We start from the raw sequence: 14,204 nt of genomic DNA, 5'->3' as shown, positions 1-14,204 counted from the left end.
TTTTTGGTGTGGGAAGTAAAGAATATGCCTACGTATTTATTTAAAAAAATTCTTGAATTTTTGGTTTTTTTTCCTTTTTTTTTTTGATTGCTGACGTCATTATGACATTAGTATTGCATCATTCTGCCCAGGCAGCAGTTCGGACTGAATTTGCCCATGGGCTTGGCTGGGCTCGTGGGACCCAGCTCTTGCCAGGGCTGGTCGTTGCGCGCTGGAGCTGCTTCCTTCCCCCCTGGGCTGCCTTTTGCCCGATTTTGAAGCAAGGGTGGACTTGCTCTAAAGGAAACCTATTCATATGCTCAGGCAAACCAAAAAGAAAAACACCAACAAAACTATAAAATAAAGCAGCATTCAGCTTTGTCCAATCAATTCCCAATAAGTTAATGCTGATAAAAGGTGAGTTTCTTCAGATTCATTCATGTAGTAAATCAAGAGTGGTATCACTTTTTAAAGGAGGATTTTGGAATTGATGCCTTATAGAGAGAGATAGTTGAATGGTAATGTAAAAGGGTTCAGATGCTTTGCTTATATATATTTTTGTGATGATACAGTTTCATGGACACAAGTATTGTTTGAGATTTTCATTTAATTCTCCTTAAATTTTGAATTGAAGCATAAATTGAGGTTAGTCAAAAATAAAAAGGAAAAAGGAAAAGAGAAGGACACATGAAGAGACATGCACAGAGAACTTGACCTCAAAAAGAGAAAAAGCAAAGAGATGGGTTTACCAAACAAAGGTTGGTTAACCCCAAAACTGAAGTTGAAAAAGAGATGGGTTTTTGTTGGACGGCATGAAGCTAAGAGAATCAGCAGCCCTTTTGAAGTTGATGGAGATTAGAGTGCTACTTTATGCTATAGGATAACACCACCTACCTTCTTTTGTGAAAGAACAAAAAAAAACCCAATTGGTATTAAAATAGACAAAAAGTAGAAAAGATAGAGCTTTCACAAGAATATTAAGGCCAACATCAATTTGTGGCATTCTGTCATGATTATGCATCCTCCATATCTTTCAAGAAAGTAGTCTCTCTCTCTCTCTCCATCTCCTTAACCTGTAAGCATGATTAATTATATCATTTCATCAATAATTGGTTAATTATGTAATATTTATTGAAGTGGAAGGAGGGTATATATTTATTTACCCATGGTTTTCCTGCAAACTGAGAGAATAACAATCAGAATAGCTAGCCCTGCTACTGTCCCAACAATAATGGCCACTGTCTTCCCCACTTGGTCTTGGTTAGTGGAATCTATAGAGACACATAAAAGTAAAAGTGAAGGGAATTAGTACTATATTATTATATGCATAATTCACGAAGATTTGATTGTGTAGAATTTAAAGATGAAAGTGTAGAATTTTTCAAAGAATGAAGGTTCCCAAAAGTAAGAAGCTAAAGTTACTGGTGCCCCTTATGCTTTGGCCTTTACTTTGTTGACCTTGGGTTTGATGAATTTTAAGCCCTTTCTCTTCCAAGAATTGAAGTGTGACATGTGTTATTTTAATTCAACAGCACCATTTTGGCCCCCAGCTTAGAACTATTTTACTCTTACAAACCACATAACAAAGTTACACAAAAGTTTAACTCTCTAGGTTAACTCTCTAGGTTAACTCAAGTGGCGAGAGTGACTAGGGAAATGAGTTCGGATTAGGTTAGGTCTGGGATTCGATTCCTTGCATTTAAAAAACATTATGCAAAATGTCTTTAATTAAGAAAATGATGATCTACTTTGTGGATTTCAACCTTCTGTGAATTATTTAATAGTTAAAGACATAATTAATGGATATAATTTATGATGAAATGGCCAAAGAAAGTCTCTGTGTTTGGTGTTAATTAATGCAAAAGCAGAGTAAAAATCTCTTTTTTGTGTTGTGGTGTTTCTTTTAAGGTGTTAGGACTATGCAGGGAAATCAGTAGAAATTTTCACCTGATATATCATAGTAGCCAGATGCCCAATACCGAGCATAACACTGAGCCAGGAACACATCAACAGCTGCTGCTGATCCACACAAACTCTTCAACTTTCCCACAGCATCAGCAATGCAAGAAGAGCAGTCATTTTGGCTCATATCCCCCAAACACTGAGCAAAACCTTCAACCAAACCAGAGCTACTAACCCTAAAGCCATTTGTTCCTTGCAATTCAGCAAGCACATCATCTCTGCGCCTAAAGAATTCAACATCTTCACTCACACTACTTTTACTACATTTTCTGTACCTAAGACTTGTGTCAAGCCTCCCCAAGAAATTAACATGCTCATATCTTATGAGACAACCCTCAAGCTGCAAAGAAGCCCCATAAGAGTAGGGACAAACCAAAGTAATTTGATTTACTGCACTCTCTACACATTTTGCGCAGTCGAAAATCTTCAAGTCACCTCTGCACTGGTATAAGCCATATATGGTGCCTTCTAGTGTTGTTGAGCTTCCATTTCCAACTCCAAAATTGTTGTAAGAGACTTGAGAGGATGAGCTAACAACTGATGTTAGAAAAGAGTTGAGGTTGGCTTCAAAGGGTGAGCTTGGTTGGTACTTTTCTTGAGAGCAGCCTGCATAGATGAAGATATGGGCTTGGATTGGGTAGCCATGAATGCTAAGTGAAGAAAAGAGAAGGAAAAGCAGAGAAGAGATTATGATTCTCAGGGCTAAGATTGTTTTCTGAGTAGAGTAGTCTAGCTGAAGGTTGCTCATGACCATTTCTTTTTTTCTTCTTGTTTTTTCAACTTGGCATCACTTTCCTTTGTATTGTGGTTTGGTGATGGTGGTGTGAGAAAGGAGAGAGATTGGTTGCTTTTTCGTCTTTCTTGAATTCTCATGTGGCCACGTTCCTATTAAGAAAGGGCCTCTATTTGTTGTTCATGGGCCTACATGTGTGTGTTCTTAGTTAAAGCATCTGCTCAAAAACTCTACTTTTGACCCCAATAGAGAGTCACAAAGATAATTAACCTAAAAAAAGATAATCATAAAAATGGTAGAATTCTATAGGAAGATGCTCTATTTCTTAACCGTTAGATTAAATTGGTAGTTTGATTCTACGGTTACAAGATAGCACCTTAGAGAAAACCCTCACTACAGAGTGACTCCATAAAGATGAGCAAGCAAAGCAGACTGCTTCTTTTATTACTGGACTTGACCTTGAGATGGCCTTATATAAACTGACTTGTAACATTATGTCTAGTTGGATTGTTTGATTTTTATGATTATGATGTTGAGCAAATTTATTCTCCTTTTTTTTTATAAAAAAAATTATTAAAAAGTATATTTCATGTGAATTACATGACGAAGAAGTGACAAGAAAAAGTATGAACCTTGGCTACAAAATCCAATCCCCGTTGTTTTGCACCAACATGTTCATTATGGCATCATATTCTAATGGTTTTATTTTACTATACTTTTTGATTTGGGGTATTGGAGTAAACTAAGTTTATATTTTTTAAGTACATTCAGATAGATTACCTTCCCTAATCAATTAATTGTAACTCCATTACATAAGTGTTAACTCATATTAGGAGAACATGAGTCACAAACATTATCCTTCTTTGCACCAAATGGATTTAATTATTGATAATCATTTATTTGGTGATTTAATGTTAAGCTTTCATGGTCGCAATAGCAAAGTCTTTCTCATGCCAAGCGATGTGATAGGGAAAATTCCGACTATTAAATTTTTTAAGTTAATTTACAATCTCAATGGAAAAATCATCTCTGAATTTTCATTAAGTATTCGATCTACTTGTGTAAATAAGGCAACTGCTTCAGTTGTACTGATGTTTGATCGTAAATCGGATTTATTTGTAAATCAGACTTATTTATCAACAATGTTATATAAGGAGACTTTGGAAGGTTTCAATCATGTTATCGATAAAAACAATACTGTAACTACCCATTTTTGGAGTTATTTTTTTATGTTTCGAGTACATAATATACATAGCACATGTTATATGTGGAAATATTTTATTTTAATTTTAAAAAAGAAGTGCAGTAAGTTGGATAGTCCAAACCACATTGTTCTATGTATAGTCGCGAAATTTACAAAAATTTCTCCCATTCATGAAAAGTAAAATGATTATCTTATTTTAAATACACATAAAAAAGTTATTATTAGCATTAAACAATATTGTAACCCCCATTCTTAACAAATAATTGTCTTATTATTAAAAATATATATAAACTTTTTAATTATTAGTATTTCAAAAAAATTCATAATGTTCTTAGATTGCAATCCAACAATCGAGATTAGAAGTATGTAGCGAATTCTTAAATTAAATACGAACATAATTAAATACTTATTAGATAATCTCCTCAGATTTATTACAGACATAATTGTCAAAATCCATTGGTTTAACCAAGGTGGTTGGTGTGAGTGGTTTGGCACTCTCATTCCTTAAAAGAGGTCAGGGGTTCGATCCCTACTCTCGTACGGAGTCACCACTTTGGCCAACACTTTACCCCTTACGGGCCGACCCGGTGTGAGTGGGGATTAGTCTGGGTTGTGGTTAAGGCTTAAAGGTGCCACCCATAGTTGGGACCCATCCAGGATCACCTCATGGTTCAGATAAAAAAAAAAAAAAATCCATTGGTTTAGAGAAAAATCTGATTTTTAAGTAATTTGACTCTCAAAAATACCCTTGTACTGCTCCTCATTTTGCAACTACATCCAGTCCCCATTCTCTCCCACACCATCCCTGCCTCTGAAAGACAAGATCTTTTTCTCCCTACTCTCGTCGCCCAACACTCCCTCTCCCATCTTTCCTGTGGCGCCACCACTCCTCAGGTCAGTCCGTGAATTTCTTTTTTAATTTTGTGGAATAAATATCTGCATTCAATTTACTGTTTGTGATTATATAATTTGGATCCGATTTAGGCATTTCTTTTGTTATTCGTGGGGCATGCGTGGTCACCTGAGATTGGGGATGGCTTCCATGTCTACACAGTTTTCTGGAGGCTGTCTTCTTTTCTTAGAACATTCACAAATTTCTAATTTTTTTTCTTTTCAATGTCTGTTGAGATGATATTGGTTTTATTTATTGGGTAATGGCAATTCTTTCTTGTGTTAGATAAATTGACGAAAAAATCATTTGTTGCTTGGATGTGTGTATTGGGTATGCCGTGGATGTGTTTGTTCATTTGCTTCTATGTTCATTTTATGTAGGATATTGTTATGTTTTTATGTGCTTGAACTTGTTGATTTGGTATGTCATATTCCAACAAATTATCATTTTTTGGTAGCACACAGGCTTAAACAGTAGTTTTGTCTTCTGAGTATTTCCATTGTTTGTGTCTCTATTCGTTTCATTCACTATAATATTTCTAATGTTATTCGCTTAACGATACATGGTCAGTGCTGCCTATAGAACATCTGAAGGAACCCTTCTGTTTTCGAGAATAGTCTGGTTTGTCTATGAATTTATGATTTTTTTTCCATAGATTTTTGTGTTCTATGATTCTTCTTGGTTGGTATTTGAGATTGTTTATTTTATTTTTTTTGTTTGGTGTCAATTTCTGATTTCTAATTTAGGGGTAAAGATGATGGTTTTAAGTGTCATTGCTTGTGATCAAGCTTTTGATGTAAATGACAGTGGCTTTAAATAGCGTTTCGTTTTCTTCCTTCTCATGTGCTCATCTTTTGCACTGGTACGTACTGACTGTAGTTGAAAGAAGAAAGGAGAAGAATGTAGATTGATCCCGTGTAAATGCATTATTTTAGCTCGGACCAGTCTTCTTCTATGTGAAAGAATTTAACCCTTGTTACAGTTTACCCATATCCTGTTTGCTTTCTTTTTGCATTTCTTACGAATTAAATCACAGTGATGAGTTGAATTTAGTAATGCCACTGACTAAAATGACCCGAACGTGCAGAAAGCCCAATGACAGTGATGGCTTATGAGTAATAAAGTAAGGGGTTGTGCTGTTGAATATCAAATTCTCAATGGAAGAAGAAGAGCCTAAATCACAGAGCTTGAAAGAAGAAGAAAATGAACCACAGAGCTTTAAAGAAGAGCCTAAATCACAGAGTTTGAAAGAAGAGCCTAAATCACAGAGCTTGGAAGAAGAAGATGCTAAATCACAGAGCTTGAAAGAAGACCTTCAATCACTGAGCTTAGAAGGTCGAGATGGTATTGCATTCCCTGGATTCAATGAAAATTCGTTGCAGTTCCTGGATTCAATAGACGGGTATTTAACCCTATTGGATTCACTGTCTTGGACACTCCGACAGGTAAAATTGGATTACATATTTCTTTTGGTTATATTCTTGCACTAACAGGGAATAGGATAACACTAAAACAGGGGTGGCTGCAATTAGCAAGTGCTCGACATTCAATGGGTGAGTCACGTGTGAGCAGTGCTGTGTTGGACCTGAAATCCCACCCAGCAAGCACATTTTTGGAAGTAACCCAGCAATCCAATCCAGGAGTTGGGCAAATTCATCATTTTACATTGCACAAATGGGCATCCTTTGACAATGACAATGAAGCTCCACTTATGGATACAAGTCCACAGATACGACAACGAAAGGATAAGGATGGAACTCCACCTCCAGTTAAAGCTGAAGCTGATCACCAGCATCAACTTCAAAAGGAGCGGTCTAAGTCACTGTTGGTGTTTGGTGGTTTGGTTTCGCCAAAGCTACGGGCAGCACAACTCTCATTCGAATCTGCACTTGATGCCCTTGTAGAGATTGCCAACATGCGGTCTTTGATGCTTTCCACTTTCCATAAGGTCAGGGAAGAAGTGGAGGCTGCCAAAGCCAAATGACGGATGCTATTTCCATGGCACGATAGACGACGTATTTTTACACCAATAGAGTATGAGCACCACCTGCGTATTTCAATCCATCAACTTTTATTTCCATTCTATTTTGCTATAGTTGCCTGATTTTGATCTTTACTACAGTTTAAGTGTATTCTATCATGGTTATCCAGTTAAGTTTGTGTCGGATTTGGAGTAGTTAACTAAAGCCCTTAATTTTCTTTCATTCATGAACTTGAATTTTTCCCCTTTATACAAAATTAAATAAAATTCGGTTTGGTAAGGTAGCGGGCCGAATTTGGCCAGTCTCAAAATGTTGCATAGCTTTGAAAAATTACCCAACTTCATCAAACAATATAATATACCAATTATTTTGTGTGGATGATTTTGGTTTCACCAACGCGACCACAACCATGTCGATGTCTACATGCGTCCCGGCAAAGCTTGGATGCTTAGCTATCATTGTATGCTTCTAAATCCAACGGCTCTAATTTGTGTTTAAATTTTAATGGCTTTATTAAATGGACGGCCGCGATCAAATATCAAACAATTCAATTCAAATCAAATGCAACCTAAACAATGAAGTAAAAACGAGGCACACCTACCGTTGGATCAAATAACGTATAGTTTGAACGGTTGGGTGGAATTTTGAAATTTTAAGTTGATTTGCTTGTATAAAATTGGGCTAATTGGACTGGTTCTGTAGTGCAATTCCAAATTGGGCTCCACTTATACATGGGCTGGTTTCTTCTTTGTTGATTTCTTGGTTCTCCCCAATTCCTACTTCAATTCCATTCAGAAAAGAAAATATTCATAGCTACAAGAATTGAAAGCGCCAATCTTTAATTGTTATAAACATTTTAGCTTGAATTATTAATTGAATAAAATATTAATTAATAATTCACTGGAAAATGAAGAGAAAATCATTAATCTGCAATTTAGAATTAACATGTTTTACATTTCAACTCATGAGATTGAGATGATGTTAACTCATGATTCATGTTTTACCCACTCCCTGTCCATTTTTTTGTTTGAGGTAAGATCTCTCATGTGAATTACATGTTAAAGAAGTCATCCAATCTTTCCAGGTTTTACAATTTAAATGGTTGCTAGTCTCCATTAACATTATAAGTTTGTTATGTTTTACAGTTTTATTTCATCGTTTCCTTGATTTTATTTGTGGGATATTGGGGTAAACTAATCATGATTTGCTTAATGATGGTCTTGGTGGTAGTGGATGGTATTAAATTAATCAGGTCTTTAAATTTAATATTGTTTGTCAGTTTAGAATCTTATGGTTTTTTTGCTCAATATTAGTTTGGTATAAATACCGGTATCCATTTTAGTGGCAAGTAATGCGATTCATTTCAATAAATAACAAATCTTCTTTGTTCTTCCTTAGCTCGTATTTTCTTCCCTATGTCTGTATGAATTAGATCACTTTATTGTCATATGACATGTTTATAATAGAGTGGTAGTAATTCAGTCTCACACCATCGTTCATTCGATTGAGTGGAAGTCAAGGAGAATTATTGTCTAAGTGTGCGCCTCGAGTGGCTCCGAGTGAAGGCAGATATTCCCAAGCCGGAATTATTGTATGAATTATGTTCTTGTTTTTGATTGCTTGTTGCGCAATTCCTTATAATTAGTTTTTTTTTTTTTTCGCTTTATAAAAAGAAAAAACAAACAATTTGTGAATGGATGTGTTCTCTATTTAATTCGGTATGCATTTACATCTGAAGTGTCCCATATTTGTTTCTTTCTTAGTTTGTTCTTAATCTGTCGCTTTCTTCCTTTCCCATTCTTACTTCAATTCAATTGAGAAAAGAAAATATAAATATGTTGGCTGGAGAAAAGGCAAAACCACCGAAAGCACGAATTTGTATGATGACGAAACTTTGAGCTTTGATCATGGATTGGGAAAAAAAAAATTAATGAATTCACTTTGCAAAGAAAATTAACCATGCTATATATTGAATTTGAACGTGAATATTCATTCATTTCCAGTAAGATGATGAATGTGTTCTGTAAATTGTTACGCATAGGATGTCGATGAGTCTTGTACAAATAAATGGATTTGAAAATTTTATGATAAAATAACATTTATAATCATGATCACAAACCCAACGAATATAACAGAAATAAAAATTTGAGTAAGAGATAGAAATTCTGTATAATTTAGTGATGAACATGACAATACGTATAACATAAAAATTCCTAACAAGCTAGGCAGTAGTAGGAGAACCCATGCATCGCCCAAAGAAAGAAGAAAGAGAACACCTTTGAACCACCTTATGTTCTTGCTTAGGAGGCGAAGGTAAACCTCGAGCGTAATTTGAATCAACAAACTCTCGTTCTTGAAATTTTTCGTCGAAATTTGGATGGTGTTCGAAACTTTTGACACCAGAGAAGGGAGGGCGAATTGGACCAGAGAAGGTAGGGCAAATGGGACCGGAGAAGGAAGTCGGCTTTTGATCGAATACGGGAACCCTATCCTCCCAAATGCGGCCGGAGGAGCCTTGCCTCCTAAATGACATAGATGATCTTTGCAATGAACCCATAGTTCATAAATTTCTTATTTTCTGTCTCTGTCTTTCTCTTTGTCTTAGTCTCTCCCTCACGTTTAGTATGATAGGTCAAAAGCCTTTCCCTTCAACTAACATAACCGTTTTTGGTTGTTTTGGGTTATTTTGATATTTTAGGTTGTGGTAATTTCCTTATCAATTATGCCACGACTTTGTTGGGGAGCTATTGTTAAATCCCATCTAGGCCATATAAATTTAGGGTCATTTGACAGATAATGGCTTCTCAAGTTGTTAAAATGATCTTAGAAAAAGTTCCCGATTACAAATAAATCGGTACATTTGTTTCGAATGTTTATCAGTTACATAACACCGAAGCCTACAAAGATACTAGTCGGATGTCTGTAAAATTAATTATCCATAAAAAAATTTGACTTGCTTTAGAGAACAACTTAAGATGACAACAAATCTTATGGTATACTTTTATAAAAGAAACCACCATAATTTTACTTAATAATTACTACTACCATAACTGAGGACCTCTTTTTAAGCAATTGTGACCCATTAAAACCCTTTTTTTCATTACAAAATCTATATTATAAATGTCATTCTATTGAGTTATAAAATCCACACACACCAGTTGACCAGAATAATGAGTGTGCCCCATCAAGTTCGAGTCCCACAAAGACAATTCACCATGCCATTCCTCCAGCAAATCCGAGACACATTCATGATCTTTCTCAACTACAACAAAATGGGATACAGAGCAACATGGACTGGAACCCTGAAGGTGCCTTGCCTGCATTCAAGTGCTTCATGGACCTTTTGGAGCTTCTGTGTGGCACATAATAAATCCACGATAATAAAAATAAAGTATAAATGCACCCGTCATAGCAAAATGGAATAAGAAGACCAATGTATGGTGGTGGAGCTGCGGGAGGTGGGAAGCTGCCTCCATCAATTGATTCTATTTTCATCAGATTCTCCACTATGCCACTAGTAACCATGGCTGAGTAGGACACGTCTATGGTGTCGAACAAAGATAATTTTTTTCTTCAAGAAAACTTTGGTGCTGCGACCGACCAAAAACCTCTTTTGGGGAAATTGGATTCTCTAACATTTTCCAATCAAATTGGACATTAATAATTAATTCATTAAGCAAAACCTGTGATATGTGGAAGTGGATTGAGAAGATTGGACAATTCCCCCAGCATAAAATCTCACAAGTAATCTTCAAATATTAAAAATCTCACAAGTGATCTTCAAATATTAAAAATCTCTCAAAATTAGTTCTATTAGCTTTAACTTAACCACTTGGTTGTGGCTATTATTACTGAAATTATTAATTAAATGAGAATAATATGGTAAATTTACACTTTTTCATATTAAAAAATTTTTAAATAAAAATAAAAATCAAATAATGAAACACAACTACCCATTATCTTTTTTAATTCTAAAATAATTTTAAATTTTTTTTTAAAAAAAACCTATCGCAGACGCAGAGGCGCGTGCAAAAAGCTAGTACCAAGAAGTAGTCAACCTCATCAATTGCCCCTCAGCAACGCATTTCCCCCAACTTTCTTACGTTTCCAATTAAGAACCAATAACAACAACAACAAAAGAAACAAAAAAAGAAACTCCCCACAACAATATATTGAACTAGTCAAGGTCTTGACATCCTTATCATTTTTATCACCATTTGATGCATTCACATCAAAACCCAAGAAATAATCACTGTCATTATCACCTCATGATCATTATGAACCACATTAAATTCCCACTTGCAAAGAATTAAAAGAGAAAAAAATCATCCATATTCCTTTTATAAATATATACATCTAAAAAGCTACCACACATTGTAGATTGTACCAAAAAGTACAAAAAGAAAATTCCAAAAATTTAAGAAGGGTAAAAAAGTAAAAACAAAGTGAGACCACTAAACTCCACAAAAATTTCTAACGACATCACTATCAATTCGGAATATTATCGTCATCATCATCTTCATTCATTGTCCCGCCTTAATGGGAGGCGCTGCGCTTCCACGTCAGCCTGCGCTGAGTCGACCCGGCGGCGATCCGGGTCTTGACGCTCTCAAAGTCCGAGATCGGGCAGGGTATGGTGATCCCTCCCTTGTGCTGAAACCCGTACTCTTGTTCGGCCTCTCTCAGAAGCCGGCTGAAGAGGGGATGGTTAAAGTAAATGACGGGCACCAAAACTCGGTGAAAGTCGCCGTCTTTTTGACCCACGTACACAGCCAGGTGTCCCTTTGGAACCGTCACAGGCTTGCTTGTCTCAACCGGGTTCTGACCCAACTGTTTGTAGCCCGAACCAGGTTTGCTGCAGCAGAGAGATTTGGCTCCGGCGGACAACTTCCGGCCCCAAGTGAGCAGCTTGGACATGGGGTTGTTTCTGCAAGGCAGGGAAGAAGCCGGGTTGAGCCTGGAGTATCCGGTTCGGGTATTACGGAATAAGAACCACCGGGTGACCCTGCAAAGGCGCTTTCCGAGCTTGAATCCTCTGATCTTTGCCATTGATTGGTAAAGAAAAGAGGGAAATTGGCTTGTGGGTTTTGAAGTTTGTGTTGAGATTCGATTTGGGTTTTTTGCTAGAGAGAGAGAGCTGGGTTCATGAAAAAGGCCAAGGGTCTGCCTCAGACATGGTGAGCCGAGAAAGAGTTAAGCAGATTTCAGAGAGAGAGGTGGGTATATTGGACATGGCCTGGATTTGAAGTCCGAGAATAGCCGTGAGGGTATTTCATCGAAGATCTGAAATACCCAAAGTGCTAATTTAACTAAATTTGCAGTCTTTGGTGTTGAATTGAATTCGATATGGGTTTTGTTGGTGGGTTCAAGACTTTCAGGTGGTGGTGGAAGGAGGTGGGTGATGAAAAAGAGTTAAGAGTCTTTGGGTGGTGAAGAGAGGGTTATATATAAAGAGGAAAATGAAGACAAATGTGTTTTTTTATTTTTAAAGTCAAAATTGTACGAAGGGAAGGGAGAGAGCAAGTGCAAGTGGGGAAAGGAGTTTGATTTTTTATTTTTAGAAATGGTCGGCACGCGAATATGGGAAGAATAAAATGTAGTTAAATGGGAGCAGTAGGATGAGATGGGAAAGTCAAAAGTCAGATAAAAGAAGGGTCCGATGAGAAGTGGCTGCGGCGAAAGTTGCACGGGGATTGGGATTGAAATGGGGGCGTACAAGTCAGCGAGTTTTTATCAAGTATTTACGGTTTTATTAGAATCTTTTTATCTGACTATTCTTATACAAGATGTTTGAAAATGGAAAAAGAAACGAAGAAGAGAAATAAGAATATAATCAATGACATATATCATCAGGGGAAGAGACGTAGATGACATGTTGTGCATAACTCTAATTTGTCAATGCCTCGCAAAGTGAAATATCCATACAAATGCGAGTAATTTTAAATGTAAGATTCTTATAATTTAATAATCGATAAGTTAAGAAGCTGAAAATGATAACATTGTTAAATCATATCGCACGAAAAGTGTTGTCTCGAAGAAAAGTCATAATACATTCACTTCATCGGTAAATGAATATTAAAAGAGTGTAGGAAGTATGAACAGAATATCAAACCCCGTGTAGTCTTTGTAATATACTCGGATGTTCCATGTGAAATTGGTGTTTTAAGTGAAGCAAAGTGTAATCTCTCATAATGTACGTAGGGCTCGCTTTGACGAAGGATTGTCAATCATCAAGCTACGCGTGAGTAGAATAGTACAAATATGAAGACTTGACCCTGAAGCGTCGCGTTTGGATTTGGCAGCTACACAAGATATTTATGAAGATGAGTGAAAAAAATATATACATATTTAAAAAATAAAAAAGAATTTAAGATTAGAACAAAAAACCCAGCTCCCAATTCAACACGTTGGTTTCCAAGAAACTGTTGTATTTGACACGTGGCTCCCTTGACAAAACGGCACGCTCTTAGAAAAGCAGACCAAGTCAGTCTTGTAGTACCTTAAGGTACAGCCTGCACCAGGGACGGATCCAGGATTTCAAAGTGGCGTGGGCTAAATTTACCTTACATACAAACCTATAGAAAACTCGATAGTAAGATTGAATTTCATTGATAACAAAAAAATACACGGGGGACATAATGAGTCTTACTCCTCAAAATACATCTAATGCAAAATACAAATACAAATAACACTTATATAAAGTATAACCTATTGAATAATATATAGAAGATGTAAACATATAAACTAACAAAATCCCTAATTGATAATTCATAAGTCTCAATTGTAAATCCCGTTTGGGGTTAGTTTGTATCTTTTATTAGTGAGACGTGGTGTAGTGCAAGTTTGTTAATGAGATTTTATTTGTGTGTGGGGTTAGTTTTAATTTTTTTATTGTTATTAACTTATTAGTCAGACATGCGGGGTAGGTTTCTTAATGGGATTTTAATTGGCTGGAATGGGGATGTCAAGTGGGCTGGACTGTGGTATTATTTTAGCCTACAACAAATAAACTCACCTAGGCTACAGCCCAGGTTAGCCTGGGTGTAGGACCATGCCTGGCCTGCACTGCACGGTTTCAAATTTCAATTTAATATTCTGTGCCCTAGTTAGTTGTATGAGCCATCGGATCAGATGTTAGGCGTTCTCCAACTCATGAGGGGCTAGACTCAAATTTCCCCCCTCTAAAAAGTGACTATTTGAATTTTGCCCGGACTCAAATTGTTTTTTCTCTCAATCCTACGAACTCAAATTTTAAATCCGCAACTTTATTAAATTGTTTAAGAATGGTTTGAGTCTAATTTTTTATTTATGGAAAACTTTTCTTTATTTATCTTTTTAAATAACATCATAATTTAATTTTTTGAACAATTTGACCTAAAAAAATTGAAATTCCATAAATTTAATTTTATTCTAAAAGTAAACACACAACATAAAAAAAACGCACAACATTAA

At 36.1% G+C, this 14,204-nt stretch overlaps 3 protein-coding genes across 4 annotated transcripts; 1 reads left to right on the top strand and 2 right to left on the bottom strand.

The window, feature by feature from the left end:
* Nucleotides 1-661: 661 nt before the first annotated feature.
* Nucleotides 662-2,816, bottom strand: PDLP8 (plasmodesmata-located protein 8). Of its 2 annotated transcripts, XM_021948426.2 has the most exons (3): nt 1,927-2,816; nt 1,143-1,250; nt 662-1,052 (listed from the first exon to the last, which is right to left on the bottom strand). In XM_021948426.2, the coding sequence occupies exons 1-3, from the start codon at nt 2,693-2,695 to the stop codon at nt 1,048-1,050; spliced, it is 882 nt and encodes a 293-aa protein (XP_021804118.1). In that variant the 5' UTR covers nt 2,696-2,816; the 3' UTR covers nt 662-1,047. The 2 variants fall into 2 exon arrangements, with proteins under 2 accessions (XP_021804118.1, XP_088104210.1); XM_088248084.1 differs by lacking the exon at nt 662-1,052 and having other exon boundaries at nt 1,135-1,250.
* A 1,816-nt stretch (nt 2,817-4,632) lies between these two features.
* On the top strand, nt 4,633-6,978 carry LOC110758549 (coiled-coil protein). Its single transcript, XM_021960427.2, has 3 exons — nt 4,633-4,772; nt 5,858-6,215; nt 6,287-6,978. Exons 2-3 carry the CDS (start codon nt 5,928-5,930, stop codon nt 6,752-6,754), a joined length of 756 nt encoding a protein of 251 aa, XP_021816119.2. The 5' UTR covers nt 4,633-4,772; nt 5,858-5,927; the 3' UTR covers nt 6,755-6,978.
* A 4,083-nt stretch (nt 6,979-11,061) lies between these two features.
* LOC110758547 (auxin-responsive protein SAUR36) lies at nt 11,062-12,203 on the bottom strand. Its single transcript, XM_021960424.2, has one exon. It carries the CDS (start codon nt 11,799-11,801, stop codon nt 11,289-11,291), a length of 513 nt encoding a protein of 170 aa, XP_021816116.1. The 5' UTR covers nt 11,802-12,203; the 3' UTR covers nt 11,062-11,288.
* Nucleotides 12,204-14,204: the final 2,001 nt, after the last annotated feature.

Source organism: Prunus avium, chromosome 2 (assembly GCF_965620075.1).
Source record: "Prunus avium chromosome 2, drPruAviu1.hap1.1, whole genome shotgun sequence".
NCBI classification, from domain to species: domain Eukaryota; kingdom Viridiplantae; phylum Streptophyta; class Magnoliopsida; order Rosales; family Rosaceae; genus Prunus; species Prunus avium.
The sequence above is the reverse complement of the archived record's forward strand: the minus strand, read 5'-3'. Positions and strand labels throughout refer to the sequence as shown.

Bases quoted from the DNA above. Each gene is read 5' to 3' on its own strand.
- LOC110758547 (XM_021960424.2), bottom strand. From the start codon at position 11,801: ATGGCAAAGATCAGAGGATTCAAGCTCGGAAAGCGCCTTTGCAGGGTC.
- PDLP8 (XM_088248084.1), bottom strand. From the start codon at position 2,695: ATGGTCATGAGCAACCTTCAGCTAGACTACTCTACTCAGAAAACAATC. The intron at 1,251-1,926 runs GTGAAAATTTCT...GTGTCTCTATAG, and splicing joins TGGCTACTATGATATATCAG to ATTCCACTAACCAAGACCAA.
- LOC110758549 (XM_021960427.2), top strand. From the start codon at position 5,928: ATGGAAGAAGAAGAGCCTAAATCACAGAGCTTGAAAGAAGAAGAAAAT. The intron at 6,216-6,286 runs GTAAAATTGGAT...ACACTAAAACAG, and splicing joins TGTCTTGGACACTCCGACAG to GGGTGGCTGCAATTAGCAAG.